Raw genomic sequence first — 24791 nt, 5'->3', positions numbered from 1 at the left:
GCTGCCTCCCCCACAAAGGGCACACTAGCCGGAGGGGGGCCGGTGACCCCTGGACCAGGGTGCGATTCCATCATGATTCTGTACAGCAGCACACCTGCGAACCGAAAACACTTTGTGCACAGCCAGTAACAGTCCACGAATGGGACGGACCACAGCCCCAGCTCCAGCCACTGGCTGGTCCAGCGGAGCGCCAGGCCAGCCCGGGACATGGGGGCAGGGCCTCCATGGGCTGTGGCTCTGCCTGTCTGGTCCTGGGGATCCCCTGGAGCCCGCCCATCACCCACGGCTCGCCTCTCCCCCTGAAGAACATGTTTCTTGAACATCCGTGCTCCTGAAGCCTGGTGCTCACCTCCATTGGTAAATCACACTGCACTCACGTCAGAGCACAGGGACGGGTTTGCACAACGGAGCAGACATCTTGGGCTGACGTGATAAGGAGAACACGGAGAGCAGAGTTTTTCGTGACTTCACTTGCGCTGTTAGTCATGACGCCCAGGAGAAGGTGGCGCAGGGGTGCAGCCAGCCCCAGCCTGGACAGAGCCCGAAGTCTCAGCAGGCACACCTCTGCACGGATGCCCGTCTGTCGCCAGTTTGGAGCAGAAACCAGAGGGGTTGAGAGGAGGCACGGGAGCCAGGACCTTTGTGGGGTCGGAGTGGGCTGAGCCAGGACACCAAGAGCTGCCTGTCCGAGGCTCCCAAAGTGTCAGGAAAAGCTGTCCCGTCCCCACCCCCTGCTGCTCCAGGCAGGCAGGCAGCCAGCGGTCCCCTGGGGAGCCAGCACCAGCTCCCCTCTCAGGGGCAGCACCCCAGTCTGCTCTGCTGCCTTTGCAGGCTCTGTGACCTGGCTGGAATCTGGGGTGAAACCCAGCGCCCCACTCCTACCTGCGGGGTCCTGCCACCACTTCTGGCTCCTCTGCGGGCAGGGCAGAGCCTGGAGGGGTCCCAGCCAGGACTTAGGAGGGTAACGGCTCCTCTGCTGGGTCCAAGGGAGGCTCCGCAATGAAGTGACCTCAAGGTCACCCCCCCTCCGGGCTGGGCTTCCCCACCGGCGGGCGTCCTGGGGGGCTCGGGGGGAGTCCCAGCGCTAGCGGGGGGTGGGGGGGGGGCAGTGCCTCCTGGCCCTGGGCAGGGAAGGAGCAGCAGGTGCCACCAGGAAAGAGAAAGGGAAATTGGACGAGGATTTCCGGAGGGCGGCGCTCGCACAGGCACCCAGGGGAGGCCCCAGGGGAGGCCCACCCCGGACCGAGGGCAACCAGGGCCCAGGCCCGGCTGGGCGCGCGGCCGCTGCTCGTCCGCCCGGAGAAGGCGGCTCCCGAGGCCCGCGCGTCCGCACGCTCCCGCCGCCGCAATCTCCACGCCCCGCCCGGTCCCCGCGGAGAGCCCCGCGCCCCGGCCGCCGACAGCCCCGTCCGCGCGTGCTGCGGGCCGGCCTCCGGGGGCCCCGGGTCAGGTGCGGCCGCCCCGCGCCCCAGCTCGCCTCCCCGCGGGGTTCCCACGCCCCGGCGCCGCGCCGGCCTTGTAAGGCAGAGGCGGCGCCGCAACCCGCCTCGGTGCGCCCCGCGCGCTCCCGGGCCCGGGGGGCGGGGCGGGGCGGGGCGGGGCGGGGCGCGGGGCGGGCGGGCCAATGAGCGCGCGGGGCGGGCCGGCGGGGGCGGGGTGGGGCGGGGCGCGGGGCGGGCGGGGCGGGGCGCGGGGCGGGCGGGCCAATGAGCGCGCGGGGCGGGCCGGCGGGGGCGGGCGGGCGGGGCCGGGGCCGGGGCGGCGGGGCGCGGGGCGCGGGGCGCGGGCGCACGCTGGACACCCGGTCGCGCGCGGCCGAGTCGCGGAGGCGCCCGCTGCAGTCGCCGCATCTCCGAGGTAAGAGGCCGCGGGCCGGGTCGGGTCGGGGCACCGGGCGCCGCGCCCCCGCCCCCGCCCCCGCCGGCGCCCGCAGCGCCTGCCACCTGCGCCCGCCGAGCCCCTCCGGCGGCGGCCCCGCGCGTCCGTGCGCCCCAGCCCTGGGCTTCCCGCTGCGCGCCGGTGCTCCGGGGACCGCGTCGAGGCCGTGGGTCTGGGGGCGCCGAGGGCGCTGCAGAGGACAGGTGGGTCAGCAGACGGGCCCTGAGGCTGTGGCCTTGCTCGGCGTCGGTGCTCCACGCGGCAGCGACGCCCCTGCAGCCCCTTCCCGGCCGCCGCGCGCCCAGGCCCCCACGTCCCGCTCCGCGGACCCCGTTTGCCGCTGCCCGGGCCGGGGCGGTGGCTGCCGCCCGCCGGACGCGGGGAACCAGGGCTTAGAGGGTCCTGCAGCGCCGCCTCCGGGAGCCCCAGGGCCGCACAAAGGGCCCGGGTCGAGGGGGACCCTTGGGCACAGACTCCGTCGCCCCGTGGGGTCCCAAGGCCCCCAGCCCAGTGTTTGCGTCACCATCATCACTGCAGGTGAGGCTGTCAGACCTGCAGCCTGCAAATCCAGAAGCCTCCGGAGGGGTGTTGTGTTCCCTCTGACACGTGAGCGTGGAACGCGGTCACCACTGGTAGCTTCCTTTCGCGCCACTCGGGGGGAGCCCGGCCCCAGCTACCCAAATGTAGCCCCGAAATGAGGTGGCAAGAATGTCCATTCCTGCAGGCCTGGTCTCGGGCATTTTGATAGGCGTTTTGTGCCTCTGATCATCAGACACCTTTTAGGGTAAGCTGGCTATGCTGTCATCGGTCTGCGCGTTTATTGGTTAATGCAGCCAGCGTTTATTGGATGCTTGGCAGGGTCTCTGGGGGACGATGAAAACAGGACCCGGTTCCCACTTCACACTCCCCACACCCAGCCCTCAGGGAGGACCCACTGTGGGGGGCTCTGCACAGCCCAGGGCAGCCCCTCGCCCCTAGGTGGGATGGGATCCTGAGTGCATGGGCCTCTGGGATGGAGTGCTGCGGAGAGCAAGCTTGGCACAGGCAGGAAACGGGGGAGGGGCAGTGAGCAGCCGGCTCGACCGTGGTTAAACTGGATTCCATGACCCCTTCTCTGGTACCAGCCACTGCTCCCATCACATGGTCGGCATCACAGGGCTCTGTGAGGGGTGATGGGGGGGAGGGGTGCTGCTGAATTTCCTGGGAGCATCTGCAGAAAGCTGTGGCTCACAGAGAGGTGTGCACTTCCCTGGGGAGAGGCCGGCCGGCCCAGAGAGGTGCTCTGCTATGACACGCCTGTCCACACGTTCCACGTGCGTGTGTGGGCAGCCGGTGCAATGGGGATCAGGGGAGGCCAGGCCAGCTGTGGTCTCACCTTCCTGGCGTCTTTTGGCTCATCGTCCGGAGTGCTTTCGAGTCATTGTAAATCATGGTCGTAGCTACACACAGGCTGTGCATCCTCAGGGCAGAAAACGTGCAAGTCACAGGAGAATCGCAGAAAGAAATTGAAATCATTCATCCTGCTTGAGGTTTGAGGGAAGGCTTTTAGCAGCCAGACTGTCCTCAGGGCAGCAGAACGCTCCCGGCAGGGGCGGCTGAGAATTAAAAGCTTCCTCTGGGAGAGGCCTGCTGCCTGCGAGCCAGGCCTATTTATAGCGGCTGATGTTGCTGGCGAGGCAGGGGGAGCGTGTACAAGATGCTGTCTGGGGACCTCGGCTGGGAGGCTTGGGCGCCTCTGCTGAGGGCCAAGTGCACCTGAGCCCTCCGACCCTGGACCCGCGGACGCTGGCTCTGGGCCGCCGGAGCCGGCCCCAGGTCCTGCCACTGAAGCAGCAGGTGTACTGGGGAGGAGGCGGGGGTCAGATGTGGTGTCAGAACCCGCATCATCCTGCTCAGCAGCCAGCCCTCTTCCCAGGGGGAGCCCCCCCCCGCCCTGCACCTGAAAGTCAGTCCGGGAATGGCTGTGATTTGCCCCAGGGGGGAGGGAGAGGGGACCCTCCAGGAATCCTGGGGTGAAGGGCAGCTCCACATAGGGCCTGGCTTGCTGATCCCGGGTCTCATCTGATCTGGGGAGTCAGGCTGGCTCCCGACCAACCCAGCGAGGGCACATGGTGGCCGCTCGGTTGTCAGTGGCAATGTCACGTCCAAATGCAGGACCTTCTTTGGTGAAGAGTCAAAAGTCTGACAGAGTGTGAGAACACAACCACTCGAAGCCTCCTCCCCGCCTCCCGCAGAGCTGTGCTCCTCTCCTTCAGAGGGGGGCCTGAGGGCCTGCCCTCCAAGGAGCATGCTCACCCCTTTTTCTTTTAATTAGGTTTATGGCAGGCAGGCTCTTAACTTTCCTCAAGCCGAGACATTAAAACCACCTGGAGCCTTTTCTGCTCCTCCTCCCGTGATTCAGTTCACCCACTGCCCCTGCATTGTCCCTAGATTGTCCCTAGCGCATCCGGGTGACTTTCTGCCCTCGGCCACGCTTCCCCAGATCCCATCCGTTCACACTGTGTGATTGCGTGTCTGCCGAGCACCGGCCAGGTGTCAGGGGAGCAGAGGCAGCCTCCACTTGGGAAGCTCTCCCTGCAGTGGGGATGCCGCTCAGCAGCCAGCCTCCTCCGGGGACCCCGCATGGCCTCACACACCCCACTGTCCCATCTGCACCTGGGAGGGGTCAGCCGGGTGGGCGGGGTGTGGGTGTGGCCCCTGAATCTGATCCAAGCTGGCTCCCCAGACCCTGTGGCTTCCAAAAAAGCCACCTTCTTACCAGTCCAGGTGGACACACGGTGCGTGCCTCACGGTTCTCGCTGCTGTCCGCCTTCCAACCTTCAGCCCCGCTCTGGGCGTCTAATGCTGGACAGACAGCCCCAAACCAGGGTAGGACAGCGACCACGTTGGCTTTGCTTATGGTCTCCATCTGCTGGCCAGGCAGGGCCACCTGAGGCTACCCTGCTCGCTCACATCTGGACACAGTGGTCTCCCTGTGCCAGGACAGAACCCGGGGGGTGGTCTCCCCATCCTGGGGCTGTGCCCCCTGGTGCAGGCAGCTAGGGAAATGCCTCCAATTCATTGGTGGGAGACGGTTTCTGGGTGTTTCTGAGAGCCCGTTGTGGCTGCCCCTGTGCCCCCAGCCCCATGCCCCTGGGCCACCCTGCCCCCTGCACCCTCCTGCTCTGAGACTCTGTCCTCCCGCTGCTGCAGGTGCCTGGGGCAGGTGCCAGCGCCCCAACTGCCAGGTGCCTGCCCCGGGGCCTCTCCCGCTGCCTCCTGGAGGCATCCCTGCAGGAAGTGCCACCCAGGGTCCCGCCTGTCTCTCTAGAGTCACTGTCTCTTCCTTACTGACCTGGAGGGTCCTCCCCACATTCTGGAGACAAGCCGATGTCCACCAGGCAGGACAGGTCTCGACCCCCGCCCCGCGGCTCACCGACTCTCTCCCCTTCGATGAGCAGGAGTTCTTGATCTCCAGAACTGTCTCCTTTGAGGACAGGGATTTCTGAGTCTTGCGTGTCCCGAGGAGTGGCTCCGTGGCCTTTCCTCATGGCCTTTCCTGCTTCAGTCTGTGATGCCCATGTCCCCGCACTTCCATGGCCTTCAGCTCTTCACCGTTTATTGAAAACACGCTCGTCCAATTTTCCTGCAGGGCCCCCTGGTCACGCCTGTGCCTATGCGGGCTTCCCGTCCCGTCCCTGCACCAGGGGATGCCACCCTTGTTCCCGAAGCTTCCTGGCCAGTCTCAGTGCCTGCGGACCGACCTTGTTCTTGTGTCAAGGTCACCATGTGTCCACAGCACTTCACCTACGTACCCAGGTGTGAATATCGTCAGAGTTCATATCTGGGTTCAGTTAAACCTGCAGTTGACTTTAGGGACAAGTGGCCACCTTTCTAGATTTAGATTCCAACCCGTGTTTGTAAGGTCATCACTTAGATCTTCTGTTTCTTTCAATAATAGTTTCCTATGTTGATGGTCTTGTGCATCTTTTATGGGATTTATGTGTCTTCATGATATTTTAAATAGTTAATTTCTAAATACTTCGTATCGTCTGTCTTTGCTGCTCTGTGGGCGTGAGGCTGACCCCATGTGCTGACTGTGTGTCCGAACATCACTAAACCCACCGGCTGACCTAACAACCCAAGGGCTTCCTTGCAGTGTGGGGTGCACGACCCTAGAAATTGCAGCTCACGAGGTTTTTCTTCTCTGACCAGTTTTCTATCTTTATTTCCTTTGCTTGTCTCATTATGCATACTTGCTCCAGCTTGAAAAGAAAGATTCAGTATTTTGTTCATCTTAAGTGTGAGATGTTTTAGTTTTTTGTGAGTGATCCTCTTTGTCAAATTAAGGGTTTTCCCCCCTTGTCCTGATTTGCTAACAATTCGTACGATGACTAGATGCTGAATCCATCAGATGCTCTGCCTGCAGGTGAGTGGACTGGGGTCCCCTGTGGCACAGCTCCCCACCCCTATGCGGGGTGCGTAGGCTCAGCCCAGCAGCGGGCACTCCACGTGCACTGGGAGCCTCCTCTAAACCAGAGGCCCGTGTGCAGAGCGGCCACCTGAGTGGGCAGGTGTCATGTGGACATTCTCCCCGGGAGCCCGTCCTCGGGAATTGGCCCCCCTGGCCCCTGGGCTCTTGGTGTCCCCACCCCCGGCTCCTCTCCTCCACGCCTGTCATCGGTGAGGGACACTCCTCCTTGCGTCTTGCTGGCCACACGAGTGCTCCGGGGCCACAAGCACCTAGAAATTTATCTTCTCAGTCCTGGGGCCAGAAGTCAGAGATCCAGGTTGGTGGGGGGGGCATGCTCCCTCCCAAGGGTCCAGGGGAGGGTCCTTCCCTCCTCTTCCAGCTCCCGGGGCCCCAGGGGCTCCTGGGCCTGTGGCTCTGCCATCATGTGGCCTCGTGTGTGTCTCTGCTCTTCCAGGAACACTTGTCATTGGATTCAGGGCTCATCGAGACCCCACCTGGAGAGCTTTAACTCCCTGGTATCTGCAAAGACGCTTTCTCTAAACAAGGTCACATCGCAGGTCCTGGGGGCTAGAATGTGGACTTGCCTTTTTCGGGGCTACCACTCGGCCCGTTACACTTGCCGCCTGCACGAGGAGCACCTGGGCGCCTGGGTCGCGCAGGCGCTGGTGGAGACACCTGGCCGGGTCTGGTGGGACGGGGCGGTGTGCAGGGTGCCTGAGGGAGGGCTCAGAAGCTTCTCCCCGTGTCCTCACCTCCTGCACGTGGTCACCTGTGTGGTCGTTGAGACCAGGTATAGAGCATGGGTAACGTGGCACCTATGTCCTTCATCTTCATGCCGCAGACGTGAGCTGCAAGTCATCGGAGCATTGAAGGAGAGCTCTCAGGGAAAGCACGGCCCAGACCGTGAGCCATGGGGATTCCAGTAGGTTCTCGTAGGGGCTGCCCTGGGCTGGTCTGGGGGCTAGTCTGGGGGCCTGGGGGCCTGGGAACCAGGAGCAGTGCACCGAGCCCCCTGCTCCTCTGTCCCTGCTGGTGCCCTGGGCCCACTGTGCTGTCCTTGGTTCCAAAGCCCTCTCCTGGGAGCGGGGGCTTGCCATGGTGCCCCTCAAGCCGTGCACCCCACACCCTTCATTTCCTTTGATCCACCTGCAGACATGTTCAGCCCCACACTCCTGGCTGGCAGAGTTCTCAGACCCCCTGTGAGACTGGGGCCCTACCTGAGAAGGTGCCCCCAAATTCCTGACCTCACGGTGACCAGAGAATGTCCTCCTTAGACCAAGGGGAGGGCAACCTAGGGGCCCTTGTGGGTGGGCGGGTGGGGGTTAAAATGCCCCCAGCCCACCATGGCCCAGGCCTTCCTCAGTTTCCCTTACTGGAAAGGCTCCTGCCCCGTGGGGCCGTCTTGGGAAGCGCACAGACTGCCCTCGGCCAGTCCTGACCCCTTGTGCTGGTCGCCCCTTGTGCTGGTCACCCCAAGTATCCCCCAGCCGGGCAGCGGCTCCTCGGGTCCAAGGGGGGACCCCCACAGTGACCTCACTGCGGGACAGCACAGGACAGGCTCGAGGCCCCGGGACACTTGGGGTGCAGACAGGACACCCGCTTGCTGCCCTGTCCGGAGAGAACTGTTTGCTCTCCCCAGCAGTGAGGGGTTTGGTTTTACTCCTCAGGCAGCTCCTTGGGCAGCCACAGCCCGGGGCCCTCAGGGCTGCCTGGCTTCAGGGCCTGGACATCACGGCCCCAGGGACCTGTCTGGCCAGTGGCCTCAGGTGATGGGCCCTAGAACCCGAGCGGGGTCCTGCTCACTCAGCTCAGGTCACGCCAGCTCTTGTACTGGGACTTCGATATGGGGGCAGGGATCTCGGGGCCGCGTTCTGCAGACAGTGGGATTCCGGACTGTCCTGGTGTCTCGGGAGTGCGCAGCTCAGAAAGGCCGCTTTGTGTGCCCCTGGAAGGCTCTCACCGCCTGGAACGGCCCTCAGCTGGGACGAGTGGTCATTCACATCGAGTGTCCAAGGCAGCCACGGAGTGGGGACCACGTTGATAAAAAGTGTGAACAATTGCCAAAGGGCCGTGTTGTGTTCAAGTGCACTCAGACATAGAGCTGAGGACGTGGGCTCGGGGGTCATCCCGGGGTCCCCGCAGGGTCTGCAGACAGGTGGATCGAGGATGCGGGCATGGGGGTTCCTACTGGGGACTCAGGGTGGCCTTTGCTCCCATCAGGGGCAGCACCGAGGGTGACACAGCTCTCGACCCTGAGGCTGGGGCCTGAGCTTCCAGAGGGCCCCTGGGCCCTGGCGGAAGGCAGTGGAGCAGGGAGGTAAGCCACATGGAATGTTCTGGAGCGCGCCATCCCGGGAGGCTTGCTGCCTGCACCCACCTGCATCCCATACTGCGGTCATGGGGCCTCGAGAGGCGGGGAGGCACAGTCCCCAGTCCCCTCTGGCCATTTCCCCTCCGTGTGCACATGTGGCTCGTGGTCCCTGGTAGTCCCAAGAGGCTGGCGGCAGGCCGGGCCTCCTTGTGGGCACCCTCCGCTCGGTCTGTGGGCAGTTGTGCTCCCGGCTGGATGCATCCACAGGAATGCTTGCGTTTCCGGGGCCCTCAGGGTTTCTTGCCCAGAAACGGGATCTGTCAGGACCTGGGGCCTGGGAAACGTCTAGGGGCTGCAGTACCCACGGCTTCCCCTGGACCAGGCCCACGTGTGACGACTCAGAGGACGTGGGGCGGGTGGTTCCCATGGGAGTGAAGATCAGGGACGCTGAGCAGGAACTCAGGGAGGGCCGGGTGGCTTCTGGAAGCTTCCCTCTGATGCTCCCACCCCCAGAATCCCTTTCCCCCTGCAGGGCCTGTGGTGTCTGCAGGGACCCAGAGCCTGTTTCTCAAATTTTTTTAAAAAGATTTTTATTTATTTATTCACAGAGACACAGAGAGAATGAGAGGCAGAGACACAGGCAGAGGGAGAAGCAGGCTCCATGCAGAGAGCCTGACATGGGACTCGATCCAGGGTCTCCAGGATCACACCCTGGGCTGCAGGCGGCACTAAACCACTGCACCACCGGGGCTGCCCCAGAGCCTGTTTCTCAATCCAGCTGGCAACACCGTGTGTCCCACCCCCAGACCCCAGGGTACCCAGAGGGCTTGGCACTTTGCCTTTAGTGGAAGAGGTTAACACAAGAAGCCAAGATGAGATCTCGCCTGGCGGGGAGGTGGGTGCTGCCGGGGGCGCCGAGCGGTGGCAGTGTCTCCAGGAGCTTGGAGGGGAGCAGGCCCGTGGGCTTCGGGGTCACTATCCCCCCATTCAGGTGGGAGGCTGCATGGGTGCCAAGGACACCACTGCCCGCCCGGTTAGCTGAGAATGTTTTGTCTTTTTGGGTTCGCAATGAACCCTGGGATCCAGGTGCTGTAGTTGCAACATGTTTTCTGGGGAGACTGGTTCTCCTCATTCACCTGTTGTCTCCGAGGTGTGGACTCACACCGCCCTGTGAGCAGACGTCCCAGGCTGCTGGGGTGTGATGGGGCGGGCCTGGCCCCCCTCGGGGATACGGCTCCCAGTGTCAGGAGGTCTGCAGCTGCAGGCTCAGGCCGGAGCCCTGGGGGCCTCAGAGTGGGGCCAGGGGCAGGTGGGCAGGGAAGAGGGGCCAGAGGTTCCCAGCGAGGAGGGGCCCAGGAGGGCCCAGGGGGCGATGGAGCCAGCGGCATGTGGCGTGCTAGGGCCTGGGGTGACCTCTGTGTCCCTGTGGCCGGTCCAGGCTCCCAGACATGTGCGTCCTGCCAGCCCCCACCTTGCCCCACTCTGCTTGTCATCCCTGGGCCCCATCCCAGTGGGAGTACAGCTTGTCACCGAATACCTGGCCCCACTGACCGCACACACCTGCCCCTGCTCACTGCGCACACCTGGCCCTTGCTCACCGCACACACCAGGCCCCGCTCACCGCGCACACCCGGGCCTGTTGCAGGCACATCACTAACAGGAATTTCCTGTGCTCCTGGTCAGAGCTCTGTGTGCCGATGCCCATATGGAAACTGACAGTGGCTTGTCAGGGTCTGTCCTGTGTCACCTTTTCTCTAAGTTTTGCTTCATGAAGTCAAGGCTCAAGGAGGTTGCCAGAGTTATTCTGAAACGGAAGCCAGTTCATTTTGGATATTGGCCCTTGGCGTGGTGGTTGTTTGGAGCATTGGTGCTCCTGCGGGATCTGAGAAACAGCCTTCTGGTGGTGGGATAGTCCCTAAGTCTGGTGGACCCTTGGGGTCAGGCCTGCAGGCAGGGGCTGCCCTCGGGCTCCTCCCACTCTGGTCTGTAATTCCACCTTGGCAGGGCCTCTCCAAGCCCTTCTTTGAAAATGCAAATCCAGTAACACAGCCTGCACCACACAGTGCTTTATCAGTCCCCTGCGGCTGGCCCCTCTGGTCCCTCCCTCCGCTCACCCCCTGGGACCCCTGAGGCCAACAGCGGAGGGGGCCCAAGGGAGCTCAGCTGGCCCGTGTGGGCCTGATGCCGCAATGCTCGGTGCACTTGGCAGGGGCATCCCTTGGCCTCTGGCAGCCTCTACACACCCAGGATCCCAGCTCTGGCTCACTTCCTCCTCCCTCTCCGTCCCCGCAATTGATACATGTCTCAACAGTCTGGGGTCTTTTCTGGAAAGCAGATGAGTGAGGCCAAGGAGAGAGACTCTAGGGATTCACAGGGAGTGGGGGATTGGGCCCGGGGAACTCCTCATGCTGAGGGGGCGCACAGGGCATTGGGACCACCCAGTCTGGCCAGCCAGAGAGCCCTGAACACACCTGGGCACACCTGATGGGCCTCCACCCCTGCACCCCCCACCCCCCCCATGCAGGCTGGGTTCTCCTGGGGATGCAGGGCAGGGGAGAGTGGGGGGGGGCGCAGGGAGGTGGCGGTGGGGGGTGGCAGGGAGTCCCCGCGCCTTCTGGGAAGGCCTTCTTATGTGGGGGCGTCGTCTCTGGGCAGCACCATGGCCCAGTCAGCCTCTGCTGGAGACCTCAGGCTTTTTAAAATGAATTTTACCGTTATTACCTCATCTTAGAAACAGCACAGGGATTTATCAAAGGACAGGAAGGAGTGCCCGGGATGTGAGCCCTCCCACCTCAGCCCAGCAGGCTCCTGTTTCAGACAAAGAAATGGTGTCACTGATAATACTGGAAGCGATGGTGTCACCTGGCCTGTGTTCTGAGTCCCCGTGAGGGCGGGTGCTCCCTGTCCCCAGGTGGGTGGGAGCCCTGAGGGTCCGACCCATGTCTCCACCATCGTCCTGCCGCTGGAGCTCCGTGGACACGGGTCCTGGTTTTCTCACTGCGGCTATACTTCTGCGGCCCCCCGGGGATGCAGGGACAGCTGGGGGCTGTTGCCTTTGAGGACATCAGGTGGCGTTGAGCTGACTTGGCTCTGCTGACTGTCTCCGTCCGTACGGCTGCCCCCAGCCCAGGTGCTGTGCCCTGGCCTCCTCTGGGCAAGCTGGTGCGGGGAACTCAGGTGGGCAGCGGTGGGGGGAGCGGGGGGCCCCACCACCTGCGGGCTCTGCTGTCCAAGCTGCATTCCCCTCCTGCTGAGCCCCCGAGGCCTGGACGGCCACCCACAGCTCCTCTGGGACGGCTGCACACCACTGTGGGGCTCAGGCGTCCCCGGCTCCTGCCTGGGCCAGCAGCTGTGACACAGCGAAGGGGCGGCCCAGCCCCTGTGGTCTGCAGGGACCCACCAGCTTGGGGACCAGTGCCCCACAAAGGCAGAGACCCACAGACAGGTAGCAGCTGGCTCTGCCAAGCTCCTGACAGCAGGGACCCTATGGTGGCCTCCCTGGCACGGGTCATCCCCCCCCACCCCCGCCCGGGCCCCTGGGCGCTAGGTCGCCAGGCTCAGCTGTGAGTCCCACTCCCCATCGCGGGAAGGCTGTCGTTCTGGGGAGGGCACGGTGGCACGGTGGCGGGCAGGAGGGTGGCGCCCATTCTGATGTGTGTGGCCCCTCGGGGGCCCGGTGACCCTTCTCTGCCCCCCCCCCCCAGCAACATGGCTGAGAGTAAGGCCAAGTCCGCCAAGGCCGCCAACAAGACGCCCCCCAAGTCCCCAGGAGACCCTGCAAAGGACAGGGCAGCCAAGAGGCTGTCGCTGGAGACGGAAGGTGCCCCCGAGGGGGCGGCGGCCACGGCCCCGGAGCTCAGCGCCCTGGAGGAGGCCTTCCGGCGGTTTGCTGTGCACGGGGACACCAGGGCCACCGGGAAGGAGATGCACGGCAAGAACTGGTCGAAACTGTGTAAGGACTGCCAGGTCATCGACGGGAAGAACGTGACTGTCACCGACGTGGACATCGTCTTCAGCAAAATCAAGTAAGTCCCGGCCAGGCCTCACCTCTGGGGCCTCTCCCTGCTCAGGATGGGATGTCGGGGTGCCTGGGGTGGGGGCCTGGCCCATGGGCCGCTGCACTGGCCGTGGGGCGAGAGCAGATCCCTCGGGTGGGTGGGCAGGCGGGCAGTGTGGCCCTGGGTGAGTGCGGTGAACGCTGATGACAGAACCACTGGCATCGGTGCATCCAGCCTGGACTCGGTGACAGCTTCCTCCTGGACGCTGGGGTGTCAGGCATTGTTACCCGCACCCCTATTCCGCTGGGGGCCCTCCAGCTAAGGGCCTCCTCCTGCCTTGCAAATGTCATGACCACGCCTGCAAAAAGCAGCGGTGCCCCCGAGGCTACATGGTGTCCACTGCTTGTTGGCTGTTGTTGGAAAGTAGCTTTCAGCTTATTAGCGACACGTGTTCATCTGGGTCACTGTGTGCCGTCACCTGGGCATCTTCCATGTGAGGACTGTGCGTCCTCCCTGCTCATGGCTGGGCCCCCCATGCATTCGGCCATGAACAGTGTCTTCCATCTGCATTCCCAGCGGCTGGGCCTCCCTGTCACCAGACACTGATGTGTGTCCATCCCAGGGAGGTCTCCCTGACTTCCCGGGCTGACCACTGGCACCCGTGCCCACGACCCGAGGCCTCAAGGGCAGCTGTCACCATCAGGCCCTGTGGGGCAACACGGCAACCCTCTCCAGGGCCAGGAGGCTGTTCGGGGTGGGGGGGGGGTGGGCACAGGCAGACCCAGGAAGCCAACTGTTAGGAGCCAGCACAGAGCACTCACCAGGCAGAGGGAACATGGCCTTTCTGGTCCCAGGGGAACCAATCAGAATTTACAGTCCAGGGTCCCTGAGGCACCAGAGCCCTGGGGTTGGGGATTCCCAAGGCCCAGGGTCAGAGGGAAAGGGAAAGGGCTGGAGTGTGGGTGGGGGAGGAGGTGAAGAGGGGGTGCAGGTGAGGAGGAGGAGGTGAAGGCGGTGCAGGTGGGGAGGAGGAGGTGAAGGGGGATGCAGGTGGGGAAGAGGAGGAGAAGATGGGTGCAGGTAGGGAGGAGAAGGTGAAGGGGGTGCAGGTGGGGAGGAGGAGGTGAAGGGGGGAGGAGGAGGTGAAGGGGGTGCAGGTAGGGAGAAGGTAAAAGGAGGGTGCAGCTAGGGAGGAGGTGAAGCTCCGTGGTTGGTACAAGGCCCCAGGCAGTGACTTCCTCACCAGGACCTGGCTGCCCCCCCGGGAGCCCAGGGAAGGGGTTCTCCCGGGGGGCGCCCAGAACCTCGAGGCCCACTGTCAGGCCTGGCCGTGCCTGCCGCTCCCTCTGACCCCTGTGTTGTCTGTGGGGCAGGGCCCTGCAGAGGGCAGGTAGGCTGACCCCGGGGTACCTCGTCAGCCCCCACTGTGCCAGGGGCACCAGTCCCCAAATCCGGGGACTGCCCAGCAGACTGACCGCTCCTCTGACTAGGCATTCTGTGGTGGCATTGGGGCCCGGGTGTCCAGTCAGGTGTGTCTCCTTATGCCCCCCGCTGTGGAGGCTGAGGACACAGCCTGTGGACGAATCAGCCCCCCACCCCGTCCCCGGCTGGGCACTCAGGGCCCTCCATGCATCGTGGGCCTGTTTCCACGTGGGGTCCAGCTGTGTGGAGCTTCACGTGTGGGTGAGCCCCGCCCATCCCACCGCCCCACAGAGCCCAGCCCAGCTGGACCCCCACGCACCTGGGACGTGGGTTCCTAACCTTTTGCCACGCCTTGGGATTTCCTCTAGTTCCTCCTGGGCCACAGGCTGACCCTGGAGAGGAAGAGCTGTGCGCTGCTCAGCTGAGTCCGCCTGTCCCCAGGGTCACTCCCACAGAGTAGGGACCATGGGATGGGGAGTCTGGGGGGCGTGGCCTCATGACCAAGGACATTCCCAGGAGGGGCGAGCCAGGGAGGTGGTGCCCATAGGGGAGGGGGCCGGGTGGGGGCTGCATCTTGTCCTCTCCCGTGTGTCCGAGTGAGGCCCGTGGAGCCTGCCTCCCCCGCCGCCCCGGGACGCCCGCCTGGCAGCCTGCAGGGGTCCCTCCACTTGCTGTCCCTCCGGCCCTGGACTGTGTGGAGATGCTCTCAGCAGCAGGGACTGGGCTCCAGCGTGGGGTCCTCAGCGGAAGGGCTTCAGAGGCTCTCTGGCGCCGCGGCCTCCGCCGGGTGGTCTGACCTGCTCTCCCTGCTCAGAAATGCCAGCCTGTCTGCGGTGTGGCTCCTGGGGACGGTCCAGGGTGGTCTCAGACACATGCAGCTCTGCTGGCCAACCCCCAGACGTCAGGATGCGTCTGCGGCACAGAGCTTTCACGGAGCGCGAGCTCCCACACGCCAACAGGAGCCCCAAGGAGGCCCCACAGGGTCTCCCCACGCCCTTTCCTGGGGTGTCCTCCAGGTCCTGAGCATTGGCCTTGGGACACCATGTGCACCCAGGAGACATGGACAGACCGGGAGCGGGAGAACCATGCTGACTGCTATGGCCACTGGGGAAGGAGGCAGGAGGCGCCATTGGCTCCCATACCCCCGGCGCCAGCACACACGTTGAACCGCCGGGGACAGTTGACTGTGGCTCTTCTGTGGCCGTCTGTTCCTGCCACTTAAGCTGCCTCCGAGCTGCTGCATGTGGGCGTTTGCACACATATGCACACACGTGCACCGCTGCATGCAGGTGCACTCGCAGGTTGAACTCAGGCTCTCCACACCCTAGGTGGTGGGGAGGTGGCTCACTCCAAGGGCAGGTGCCCCCGACAGGCCTGGAGACCCTGTTTGCAGGAGGCACGGGCAGCCCACCAGCCAGGGAGGGATGGGGGTCCTTCTGCCCACCTGTGGTGCACTGGCGTCACTCATGTGGGCCCCAGGAGGGGAGCCCCGTCTGGTTGCAGTCCTTGTCCTGGGAGTGGGGCGGACAGTGCCCACTTATGGGCTGAGGCAGGGACTGTCTGGTGAGGGGGCAGTGGTGCCCTCAGCCTGGCATGGGGTCATGGTCACGACAGTCACACTAAGCTGCGCTGGCCCCAAGGGCACCTACCAGGGAGCAGGCACAGGGCCCTTGCCTGGGTAGGCTTGCGGGGCACCTTGGAGGGTGTGGTGGGGGCTCCTGCCCTTGTCCCTGGAAGGGTCATGGGGTCCCCCATCAGGAGACCCCAAGGAGCCTGTTAAAAGTTGTTTTCATTTGGCCTTGTGAGGGGGGTGGTGGCAGGCACATGCGCCAAGGGGTCTTGGGGCAGTTCTTCCAAGCGGCGGTCACGGCAGGAGCGCCCGTGCCTCGTGGGAGCCACAGCGTGGAAGGCGTGGAAGCTCCGAGGCGCTGACTGGTGGAGAGTCGCCCGCTCTCTGTTTGCGGGCGGTTGCCATGGCTCCGCGGGCGGTGGCGCCAGCCCGGGTATCTGCGGGCTTTGTTTAGGTCCTGTTGCCACGGCAGCGCTTGTTTGTTTTGATGTTACTATGTGTTAAATTTTAAACAAATTTCTTGCAGCTCCACACCAGGTCTTGATTGAACACTATTGTTACGGAGACCAAGGCTCCTGCACCCTCCCAACCCGAGGAGCCGACAGGGCAGTCTGAAATATTAATTAGTCCAGACTTGGGTGCACAGTAGGAATGTCACCCTGAAAGCCCTGTTTGGGGAGCCCAGGATGACGGCCCGTCCTGCCTGCGTGCTTGTGCTCGGGTCAGGCACAGGCGGAGAGGCCAGGCCCGAGGGCGCAGAGGGCGGCGGCATCTCCATCAGCCTCGCGTGTTTCCCGGGTGCCCTGTGTTCGCAGTGAGGGGCTGTGTTTCCCACCTGGGCGGGTGCCGCCGACTGAGCAGGTTAGGAAGCAGCGGGCTGGCGGGGCTCCCTGCGGCCTGTGGGCCACCAACCTGCTCCGTTCTTGCCACATGCCCTTATGGCCCCGACCAGGGCATGGCGGGAACGGTCTCAGGCAGGGAGCTGCAATGGCAGACACTCGCCACCATGTCCAGTGCCTGGGGCGGGAGATCCCCCAGGACAGCATGGGGGTTGGCGCCTGCAGGAGGGGCGGGTGGAGCCCTGATGGGCCTGGGGGCTCCTCCCTCCAGGCTGCGTCGGATTCAGGGTCAGCAGTGGTGGGCAGGTGACAGGCAGCACAGAGCCTCTGCGGCCAGGGTCAAGGCCGCACAGCACAGGAACCAGGTTGTTCCTGGCCTGATGGCTCCTCGCCAGGTTGATGTGGGCGCGGGGTCCCAGTGCACGACGGCCTTTTAAGAGGATGACCTTTGCCAAACACCCAGAAATGGTTTCGGTGACCTCCACGTTATCTGTCCCCACAGCCCACCCCATGCCATAGCCAGGACGGCAGTTAGGGGTGGCGGGGGGCGCCCAGGTCAGGGGCAGCATCGCAGCCGTCAGTGGCAGAGGGGAGCCGTGGGCAGGAAACGGGGCAGGTGTGACCGCAGTAGGTGGTCGTCCTGGGGCACAGCATGCAGTCGGAGCTGCTCCAGGTCACGTCCACAGTGAGGTTCCCAGGGGCCCCTTCTTCCCGCGGAGCCTCACCAGGGCCCTAAGTGGCCGCTCAACACCCCACATCCTGCCTGCACTGGTGTCCTGGCTGGCCAGGTGGCTGTCTGGACAGGTCATCCAGGGCCCTGGCTTTGAGGGTCAGGGGAGCCAGGGAAAGCCAGCAACTTCCAGCCGGAGGTGGCAAGTTATCTGATGAGCCAGGACGCCGGCACCACCTCTGAGAGAGGGGCTCCTGGGAGTGCCATCGAACCCGATGCTCGGAGGTGCTGGTGAGGAGTGTGTGGTCCTCACACATAAATCTGTCTCTGGAGGGCTGTGCTGGTCCTTGCCTGGCTCCTGGATGTCCCTGGGTGACCTCTGGCACTGGCAGGGTCCAGCCCCCTGCCCACCCACAGTTAGGTTAGAGGCCTGGGGGACACAGGGCTTGGGAAGCAAAGTGAAACCCCAGCTCACAGGGCCTTGTGTGACCAGTGACCCCCTCACTGCGGGGCCGGCCCAGCCTGGAGCTGGGGAGAGAGGGGGTTCATTGTGGGGACACCCTCCAGTTCTGTGAACTCTGGAGAACAGGCTCACTCTGTGTCCAGAGAGCGGTGTAATGTGATCAGTGTCTCTGGGGAAGAGACAGGCATTGTCATTCTAGAACTTGCTGGGGACAGCTCTCTGCAGCAGGGCGCCGGGTCCCCTGGGGCAAACTCCTTGCTGGGCAGTCACGGTGGGGACACTTGGGGACACCCAGCCCAGCCAGGTGGAGCGGGCAAGTCAGCCTGAGGCCTGTGTGTCCACCAGATCTGAATGTGGCCTCTGGCAGGAGTCCCCATCAGCCATCCCCCACCCCCAGCCCAAGTGACTCACACTGGTGGCGCCTGGTGCCGCGGTGCCCAGAGAGGGCTGCGTGCTCCGGCAGCCAGTCACTGGGCTGGCCGTCAGGCCTGGCATCCACACGCTGCCTGGGCAGGGCGTGAAGAGGAGACAGGAGTGCCTTTGATGGCTGGAGACAAACAAACAGGGCCTCGCTGGGTAGCAAGGCACGCGGGGTTCTCCGTGTGGGGCCGCTGCCGTGGGGACTGTGCTGCTCCAGGGGTTCTGCTTGGAGGCTGCACGGGGGTCAAAGCTGATTGCTTCGGGAGCAGAACCCACTGCCCACCACTGGATTTGAGGAAGCCCTGTGTCCACCAGGTCACCAGCCCCTGTGGTGTGGTTGGGACCAGTGCCACAGGATGGACTGGGCGGAGAGGGGGCTGTGCTCAGCATCCAGGCTGGCTTCAGACACACATATAAGGTGCCCACGAGCCCCCGTGTGTGCTGTCCGTCCCTTCGCTGCTGAAGGACACTTGGTTCATAGTTCACGTGGGGCTCCAGTCTGTTTCTCCCATAGAGTCCAGGTGCGGGGAGCGGGAGCCCTAACTGCCACCTGCCTGAGTGGACACCGGGTCTGAGTGCCCTGCTGCCCACACCCTCTCAAGTGCTCGTGTGAGCACTTCATTAGTCCCACCAGGCGTCCCGTGGGTGTGCACTGGGCCCTCACCATGGGCCAGGTGGGCTCGGGGTTTGCTGTCGAGTCTTCTGGAGACGCCGTTTGGTTCAGGGATTCTACTCAAGTGTTTGACGTTCGGTTGTTCCTATTGTTGAGTTTGAAGGGTTGTCCATTTCAGCTGTCTGTACGTGTTCCCTCCCCGCCTGCAGCTGGTTGTGGGACCCTCATGACCGCGTCTTTTGAAGGACGTGGTTTTTAAAATTTTGGTGAATTCCAATTTCTTTTCTTTTCTATTATGGACTATTTTGGTGCCATTTCTAAGAAATCATTGCCTCACCCGAGGTCACAAAGATTTTGTTAGATACTCTTCCTGAAGTTTATAGTTTTAGGATTTATGATTAGTCTAGGGCTGGGGGTTAATTTCTGTATGTACTGCAAGGCGTAGCTCAGAGCTGGGTCGCCGGCTGTCCCCACACCATCTGTTGAGAAGACGTCTCTCTCTGCTGGATCGCCTTTGCGCAAAGCCTTGTGCGGGTTTGTCCCCATGGCTGTGAGGTTATCAGATCCTCAGCCTGTTCTTGGCTTCGTAGGCCCTCTGCTCGCGGGCATTGACAGCTGCCTGCGGGATGCTGCAGAGTGCTGCGGGGTGTCCCACTCAGGATCCTGCTCCCATAGCTGTCCTTGTGCAGCGGCGAATGCCTCCACAGGACCTGGTTCTAGAACACTGATGGTTTGCCAAATGGATTAGCAGGGGGTGAGCCAGGCGGAATGGCAAAAATGGTGTTGAGCTAAAATGATAAAAGATGCAGAGCCAGTTCAGAACCTTCTGGAATCTTATGAACGGCCTGTGGCAGGCAGCACACAGCTCTCATGGTGTCCTTCAAGGGGGGCAGTGTCCAGCTAGGGGTGGTGGGGGGCCCAGGAGGTGGGGGATGCAGGCCCTGGGCCCATTTTGCTGGGTGTACTGAGGAGGCAGCCGCCCCCAGTGATAAGAGGGATGTTGGGCTGCGGCGACCCCAGGCCGGACCCAGCCTCTGTGCTTCTTGCCCTGACTTTCCCTCCTGCTTGGAGTGGACGCCATTCACGCCCCATTTTAGAAGCAGACAACAGCTTTGTTTTAATGTCCAGTTGTTCATAAAGGATGTGGTTCCTTTAAGCTTTTTTTCCAAGACAATTTATATTTGCTGCCGTCGCCCATGGCGACCGACTGTTGGGCATAAACAGTGCACAGCAGGGCGGGGGAGGGGCATAGTCTGTATTTTAATGTTACACCCGATTTCTGCTGTGGGAGCGAGGCAAGGGTTCCCCGATGTCAGTGGGCCCCAGGGTGGGAGCAGGGTCCCCCGAGGTCAGCACGTTCACAGGGCACCCTGGGGGGAGTGGCCCCGGCCAGCCCTGAGTGCTCTCTCCCTCAGAGGGAAGTCCTGCCGGACCATCACGTTCGAGCAGTTCAAGGAGGCGCTTGAAGAGCTCTCCAAGAAGCGATTCAAAGATAAGAGCAGCGAGGAAGCCGTCCGCGAGGTGCACAAGCTCATCGAGGGCAAGGCCCCCATCATCTCAGGGGTGACGGTGAGCATGGCTGGTAGGGACTCCCCAGGGAAATGTGGCTCCTGGGGCCTGGGGTCAGTCGGCAGGAGGCCCCTGAGGCTCATGGGGGCACCCCACTCTCTCCTCTTGCAGAAAGCCATCTCGTCGCCTACTGTATCTCGACTCACAGACACAACCAAGTTCACAGGCTCCCACAAGGAACGCTTCGACCCATCGGGCAAGGGCAAGGGCAAGGCAGGCCGCGTGGACCTGGTGGATGAGTCAGGCTACGTGCCGGGCTATAAGCACGCGGGCACCTATGACCAGAAGGTGCAGGGGGGCAAGTAGGCAGCCTGGTGGCCCCTCTTGCCAAGGCCCGCACCACCTCACACTTCATTACATTCCTGTGCTCCTTGGTCACAACTCAAGACTCCAGGGTCCGGGTGGCTGTGGGGGCAGCACCCGGGCCTCCTCCTGCCCGGGGGCCGGCGTGCTTCTCTCTGACCCCCAGGTAGGGCTCCTGAACTCACTGACCTTTTATAACACACCTGCCTCGTCCAGTGCCGGCCACCAACATATGGCCTTTTCCAAAGTGTCTCCCAGGACCAGACCACACTAGCCACCTAGCTTATAGGCCAGAGGGTCACCGTAAAGGAGCTGGTGGGCCACAGGGGTGAGTGGGACAGACCCTGTCAAAGGTGGTGCCAACCTCCTGACCTCTAGACCCATCCTAGGAGCCTCGAGGGCAACATGAGCTAACGCACTAACCAGCAGCACCAAGAAAACCAAGCGAGACCCAAACAGGACACCGTGCAGGTGTGGGGAGGTGGGATTCGTATGTGCCCGCATGCGCACACATGCTCACGCACGTGCTTGCTCACACACACACACACCTGCACATACGTCATGTAACCAGAGGCTGGTGAGCAGGGGAGGAAGATGAGCCAGTGAAAGGTCTTCAGTGGCTAAAGGAACACGGTTTGAAGTGCGAAGCCTGAAGATTTCCAAATGGAACCTGAGGACAGTTCACTTCATTGTGCTTTTCTAAGAAGAAATAAGAAATGTGTTTATTCTGAGAATGGGTCTGGGAACATTGGGAATTCCATTTCTGCCCCTTCCTTTCCTGCTGTCTATGTCCCAGGTCAGGACACAGTCACTTGGCTGGCATGACCAGGCATCCTCTGCCCCAGGCCCTGTCCTGCCCCTGGGGCCTTAGGGCTGTACGCCCACGTGGCGGCTCCCTCTGTGCTAGCACACGGCACAAACCTTAGTGGTTCGCTCTCTGCGGTGAGGTGTCCCTGACCTCTCCCAAGCCCTACGAGGGCAGAGAACCACACACCAACCAGGCCTGGGAGGGGCTCTGAGGCCTGCAGCATTGGCTAGCATTTGGTTTCTCCGTGAGGCTGGTCAGGGGACAGAGCATTGGGGCCCCTGTCACAGTGGCCCCACGGGAACACGTCCCTTTAATTAAGTGCAAGCCAATCCTGGAGAGTGACTGGTGGGGCTGTGTGGTCCTGGCACTGGTCCTGGGAAAAGCCCTCAGCAGCCTCAGGGAAATGCTTCCTGGAGCCCATCCACACTGCCACTGTTATGTGTCCAGGCAGCAGCTGATTGGGGGCACCCCCTTCCTGGGTATGGCCTGGCCTGCAGCACAGGCGGCAGAAATAAAGACTAGTACCACGGTGGCACGTGCACCGGCGTCCCTGAGCCCAAAGGGCACTCTGGCTGTTGCTGGAGCTGGGGACAGTCCCTGGTCTGCGCAGAGGGGCTCAGGACCTGACTCCCATCCAGCATGGTCCCTGTGAAAGGACAGCATCTCCACCAAGCTCCTCACTCACAGGCTTCCTCTCACCCCCAGCAGGGCCTCGACCCATGGGCAGTTGGCAGTGGCCTCGCCAGCAGCTTCCTTCTAAGGATCTAGAACTTCGAAGTGCATTAAAACAGAAGAAATGATGGGTCACAGGCTTTGAGTTACTTCTAAGACACAATCTCTGAGCTGCCTACCCTCCATTCCATGGCAGGGAAGGCAGGAAAACAGAGGACCTAGTGCTAGGGGAGAGAGAAGCAGGCAGGACACAGGGGGGACCCCCGCCCTGTGCCCCTCCACCCTTTCCCAGGCTTGACCCCTGTGAAGACCCAGAGGCGAGAGGAGAGTGTGGAAATGCGTCTGAATTCAACATGTGTTTTCTCGACAACAAGCGGATCACAAGGCAGAAAGCTGCTTCCAGAACCCAAAAGCTTTTCCTCATGGTCATGGAATGGGTCTCCCCTCCAGACCCGGGTGAGGCACCCTGCTGGGGAGCGCCAACCACCAGAGGCAGTGGGGCTGCTGCTCCTGCCCATCAACAGCGGTGTCCTTGCAGCACAGATGCCAGGATCCAGCAACACCCCGACCCCACAGTGCGTGCCTGGTGAGCAGAGGGTGGGGGTCCCTGTGCCACTGCCTGTAGAGGGAATGGATGCCCCCTGGCCCAGAGTCCCCCTCGTCCCCCAGAAGTCTGTCCCCTGTCCCAGAGGGGGTCTCCAGGAAAAAGTCTCCCCAGAACCACCCTGGGAGACTGGGGTCTAAACAGCTGCCTGCCCCTGGAGACTCTGCCACAGCACCCTCCCCAGAGGAGGAGGAGGAGCCCCTGTTCCACCACAAGGCACCAGTGCAACAGCCCAGCAGAGCCAAGGGAGCCCAGCTGCTCGACAGCAGACCATCAGCGGACTTCTGATGAATGTTTCCGAACGCGTTCCTGACTCTTCTAATAGCACCTTCCCTTCGGGCTCAAATAAGAACCAAGTGAACACAGCTGGTCCCCCTTGGTGGCCCGCCCTGCCCCACAGCACAAGGTCCGCTTGGCCACAGAGGCACTGTGGTCCCCACCGCTTCCCCTCCTGTCCCAACCCGAGGCCTCCTCAGATGGCATCCTCTTCCCCAAAGCCTGGGAGACGCACCTCCCCTCTGTCAGGGAGGAGGGAGAGGTAGCAAAGACTTGGTCATGAGGCTTCTGTGGTCACCATTCTGTCAGTTTAAAATCATCTGCTCCATCTGTCCATGCACCCATGTGCAGCCCTTGCACACAAAACAGGTGCTTGGGCTGCACTGCACGGAGACACGCACGCATGTTCCTCCGTCAGGGTCTGCATAAGTGAGAACACACAGGCCGGGTGTGTGTCTGTGCCGCATGTTTTTATGCAATGCCAATTAGCTTCTACTAACCGTGGTTAACTAGAAACCCAACGTCTATCTGTGAATAAACGAGACTGCACAGCATGGAGGAGACAGGACACATTGTCAGGGAGGGCAGGGCTGACGGTGTCTGAGCGTCAGGAGGGAACTGGAGGAGCGCGCTCCACACGATCACACCAGAATACTTATTTATTTCTACTTAACGTGACAGGACAGGCAACTAGGCAGTGGTCAGTAACACAGTTAGCTTTACCAAAATGAAGTTCAAATCACTTTAAGTTTAGAATGCTGTAGCAAAAGATACGTATTTATACTGGAGTATTTTTTCACCTCTCACATTCTCAGTCCTAAGTTTGAGACCGATGGAAATCGGACCAGATGTGAGAAGCCAGGGGGTGGGGACATGGAGACGGCTTGCTGGCACCACTTCCTGTCTGTGCCACTCTGTCTCCACATCCCTGTGGTCACAGCTCAGCCCAGGCCATGGGTGTCCCTCTGGCCGCTGGTGGACCGGGATCGTGGCAGTGGGCAGAGTCTCCTGCCCCCACCCTGGGCTGCTTCTGTGCTCAGGCACTGTCTGTGGCTGCTTCAGCGCCGCATCAAGTGGTGGGGAAGAAACGTAAAATGTTCACCATCTGCCCCTTTATGGGGAGCGTGTGCGGGCCTGCCCTGGGGGCCCAGCCCAGTTCCCCTCTCCTGCAGCCTGCACCACATGGGGCACCCTGTCGTCACCTGTTCCGTGCAGGCCAGGTTGACAATTCAGCTGTACTGTGAAGTTACCAATAGGCTAGAATGTCCTTAAAACACCTACCCTCAGTAGCTCCCCACCACTGATTTACTACTGAACACTTGGTGGAACTGGGCGGGTCAGGGTGTGGCCCTTGTCCATGGGCATGCAGAGGGCACGGCCCCAGGCAGGGCCGGCCAGTGGTCACCCTGACCTTTGAGATGCTTTCGCTCTCCCTTTTGACTCTTGAAAAACCAAACCAAGCCAAACAACAAAGGAAACCCGCACAACTTAAAAGAAAACTTGAAAGGGATCGTATACTACTAGTTTGTACTAAGTTTTTTTCAGGAAAGGGAAATAAATTTATATATATATGCAATATATTTTTACACTGTTTTGTTACCATTAGGGAGTTCTGAGTGTATCACTTTATCAGTGTGATGGTGACGTAGTGTCGACGTCTTGGGTGTTCTGACTCAGAAAGGCACATCTGTGGGCATCTAAGAGCCGTGCTCACCAGGAACGTCTATGGGTACAGGGTGGCCCTCCTCTCCATCCCCAGAGCGTGAGGCACGGTGTCACCTGTCAGAGCTGCTGTCAAGGCCTGGCTTGCAAACCTTTAGTGAAACAGCTCATGTCTGTCTGCATATTTCTCCTCCTGTGTTTGCTGTTGTTAACATTGTGTGTCAAATTGGTAAAGTGATAAATAAAGGTGTTGAAATGTG

At 62.1% G+C, this 24791-nt stretch overlaps 1 protein-coding gene across 5 annotated transcripts; it reads left to right on the top strand.

Moving 5' to 3' along the window:
- Nucleotides 1–1753: 1753 nt before the first annotated feature.
- Nucleotides 1754–24791, top strand: LOC121477471 (tubulin polymerization promoting protein). Of its 5 annotated transcripts, XM_041731827.1 has the most exons (5): nt 1754–1857; nt 8552–8648; nt 12347–12667; nt 20053–20206; nt 20318–24791. In XM_041731827.1, exons 3-5 carry the CDS (start codon nt 12351–12353, stop codon nt 20510–20512), a joined length of 666 nt encoding a protein of 221 aa, XP_041587761.1. In that variant the 5' UTR covers nt 1754–1857; nt 8552–8648; nt 12347–12350; the 3' UTR covers nt 20513–24791. The 5 variants fall into 5 exon arrangements, with proteins under 5 accessions (XP_041587761.1, XP_041587759.1, XP_041587760.1 ...); XM_041731825.1 differs by lacking the exon at nt 8552–8648 and having other exon boundaries at nt 1766–1857; XM_041731826.1 differs by lacking the exons at nt 1754–1857; nt 8552–8648 and adding an exon at nt 1918–2081.

This window comes from Vulpes lagopus, chromosome 17 (genome assembly GCF_018345385.1).
Source record: "Vulpes lagopus strain Blue_001 chromosome 17, ASM1834538v1, whole genome shotgun sequence".
NCBI classification, from domain to species: Eukaryota; Metazoa; Chordata; class Mammalia; order Carnivora; family Canidae; genus Vulpes; species Vulpes lagopus.
This window is presented reverse-complemented; position numbering and strand designations above follow the sequence as displayed.

What these genes read in the sequence shown, in the direction of transcription:
- LOC121477471 (XM_041731823.1), top strand. Translation starts at nt 19,508, where the DNA reads ATGGTGTCCTTCAAGGGGGGCAGTGTCCAGCTAGGGGTGGTGGGGGGC. An exon ending in CCATCATCTCAGGGGTGACG is followed by an intron (nt 20,207 to 20,317) that starts GTGAGCATGGCT and finishes CTCCTCTTGCAG; the next exon opens with AAAGCCATCTCGTCGCCTAC.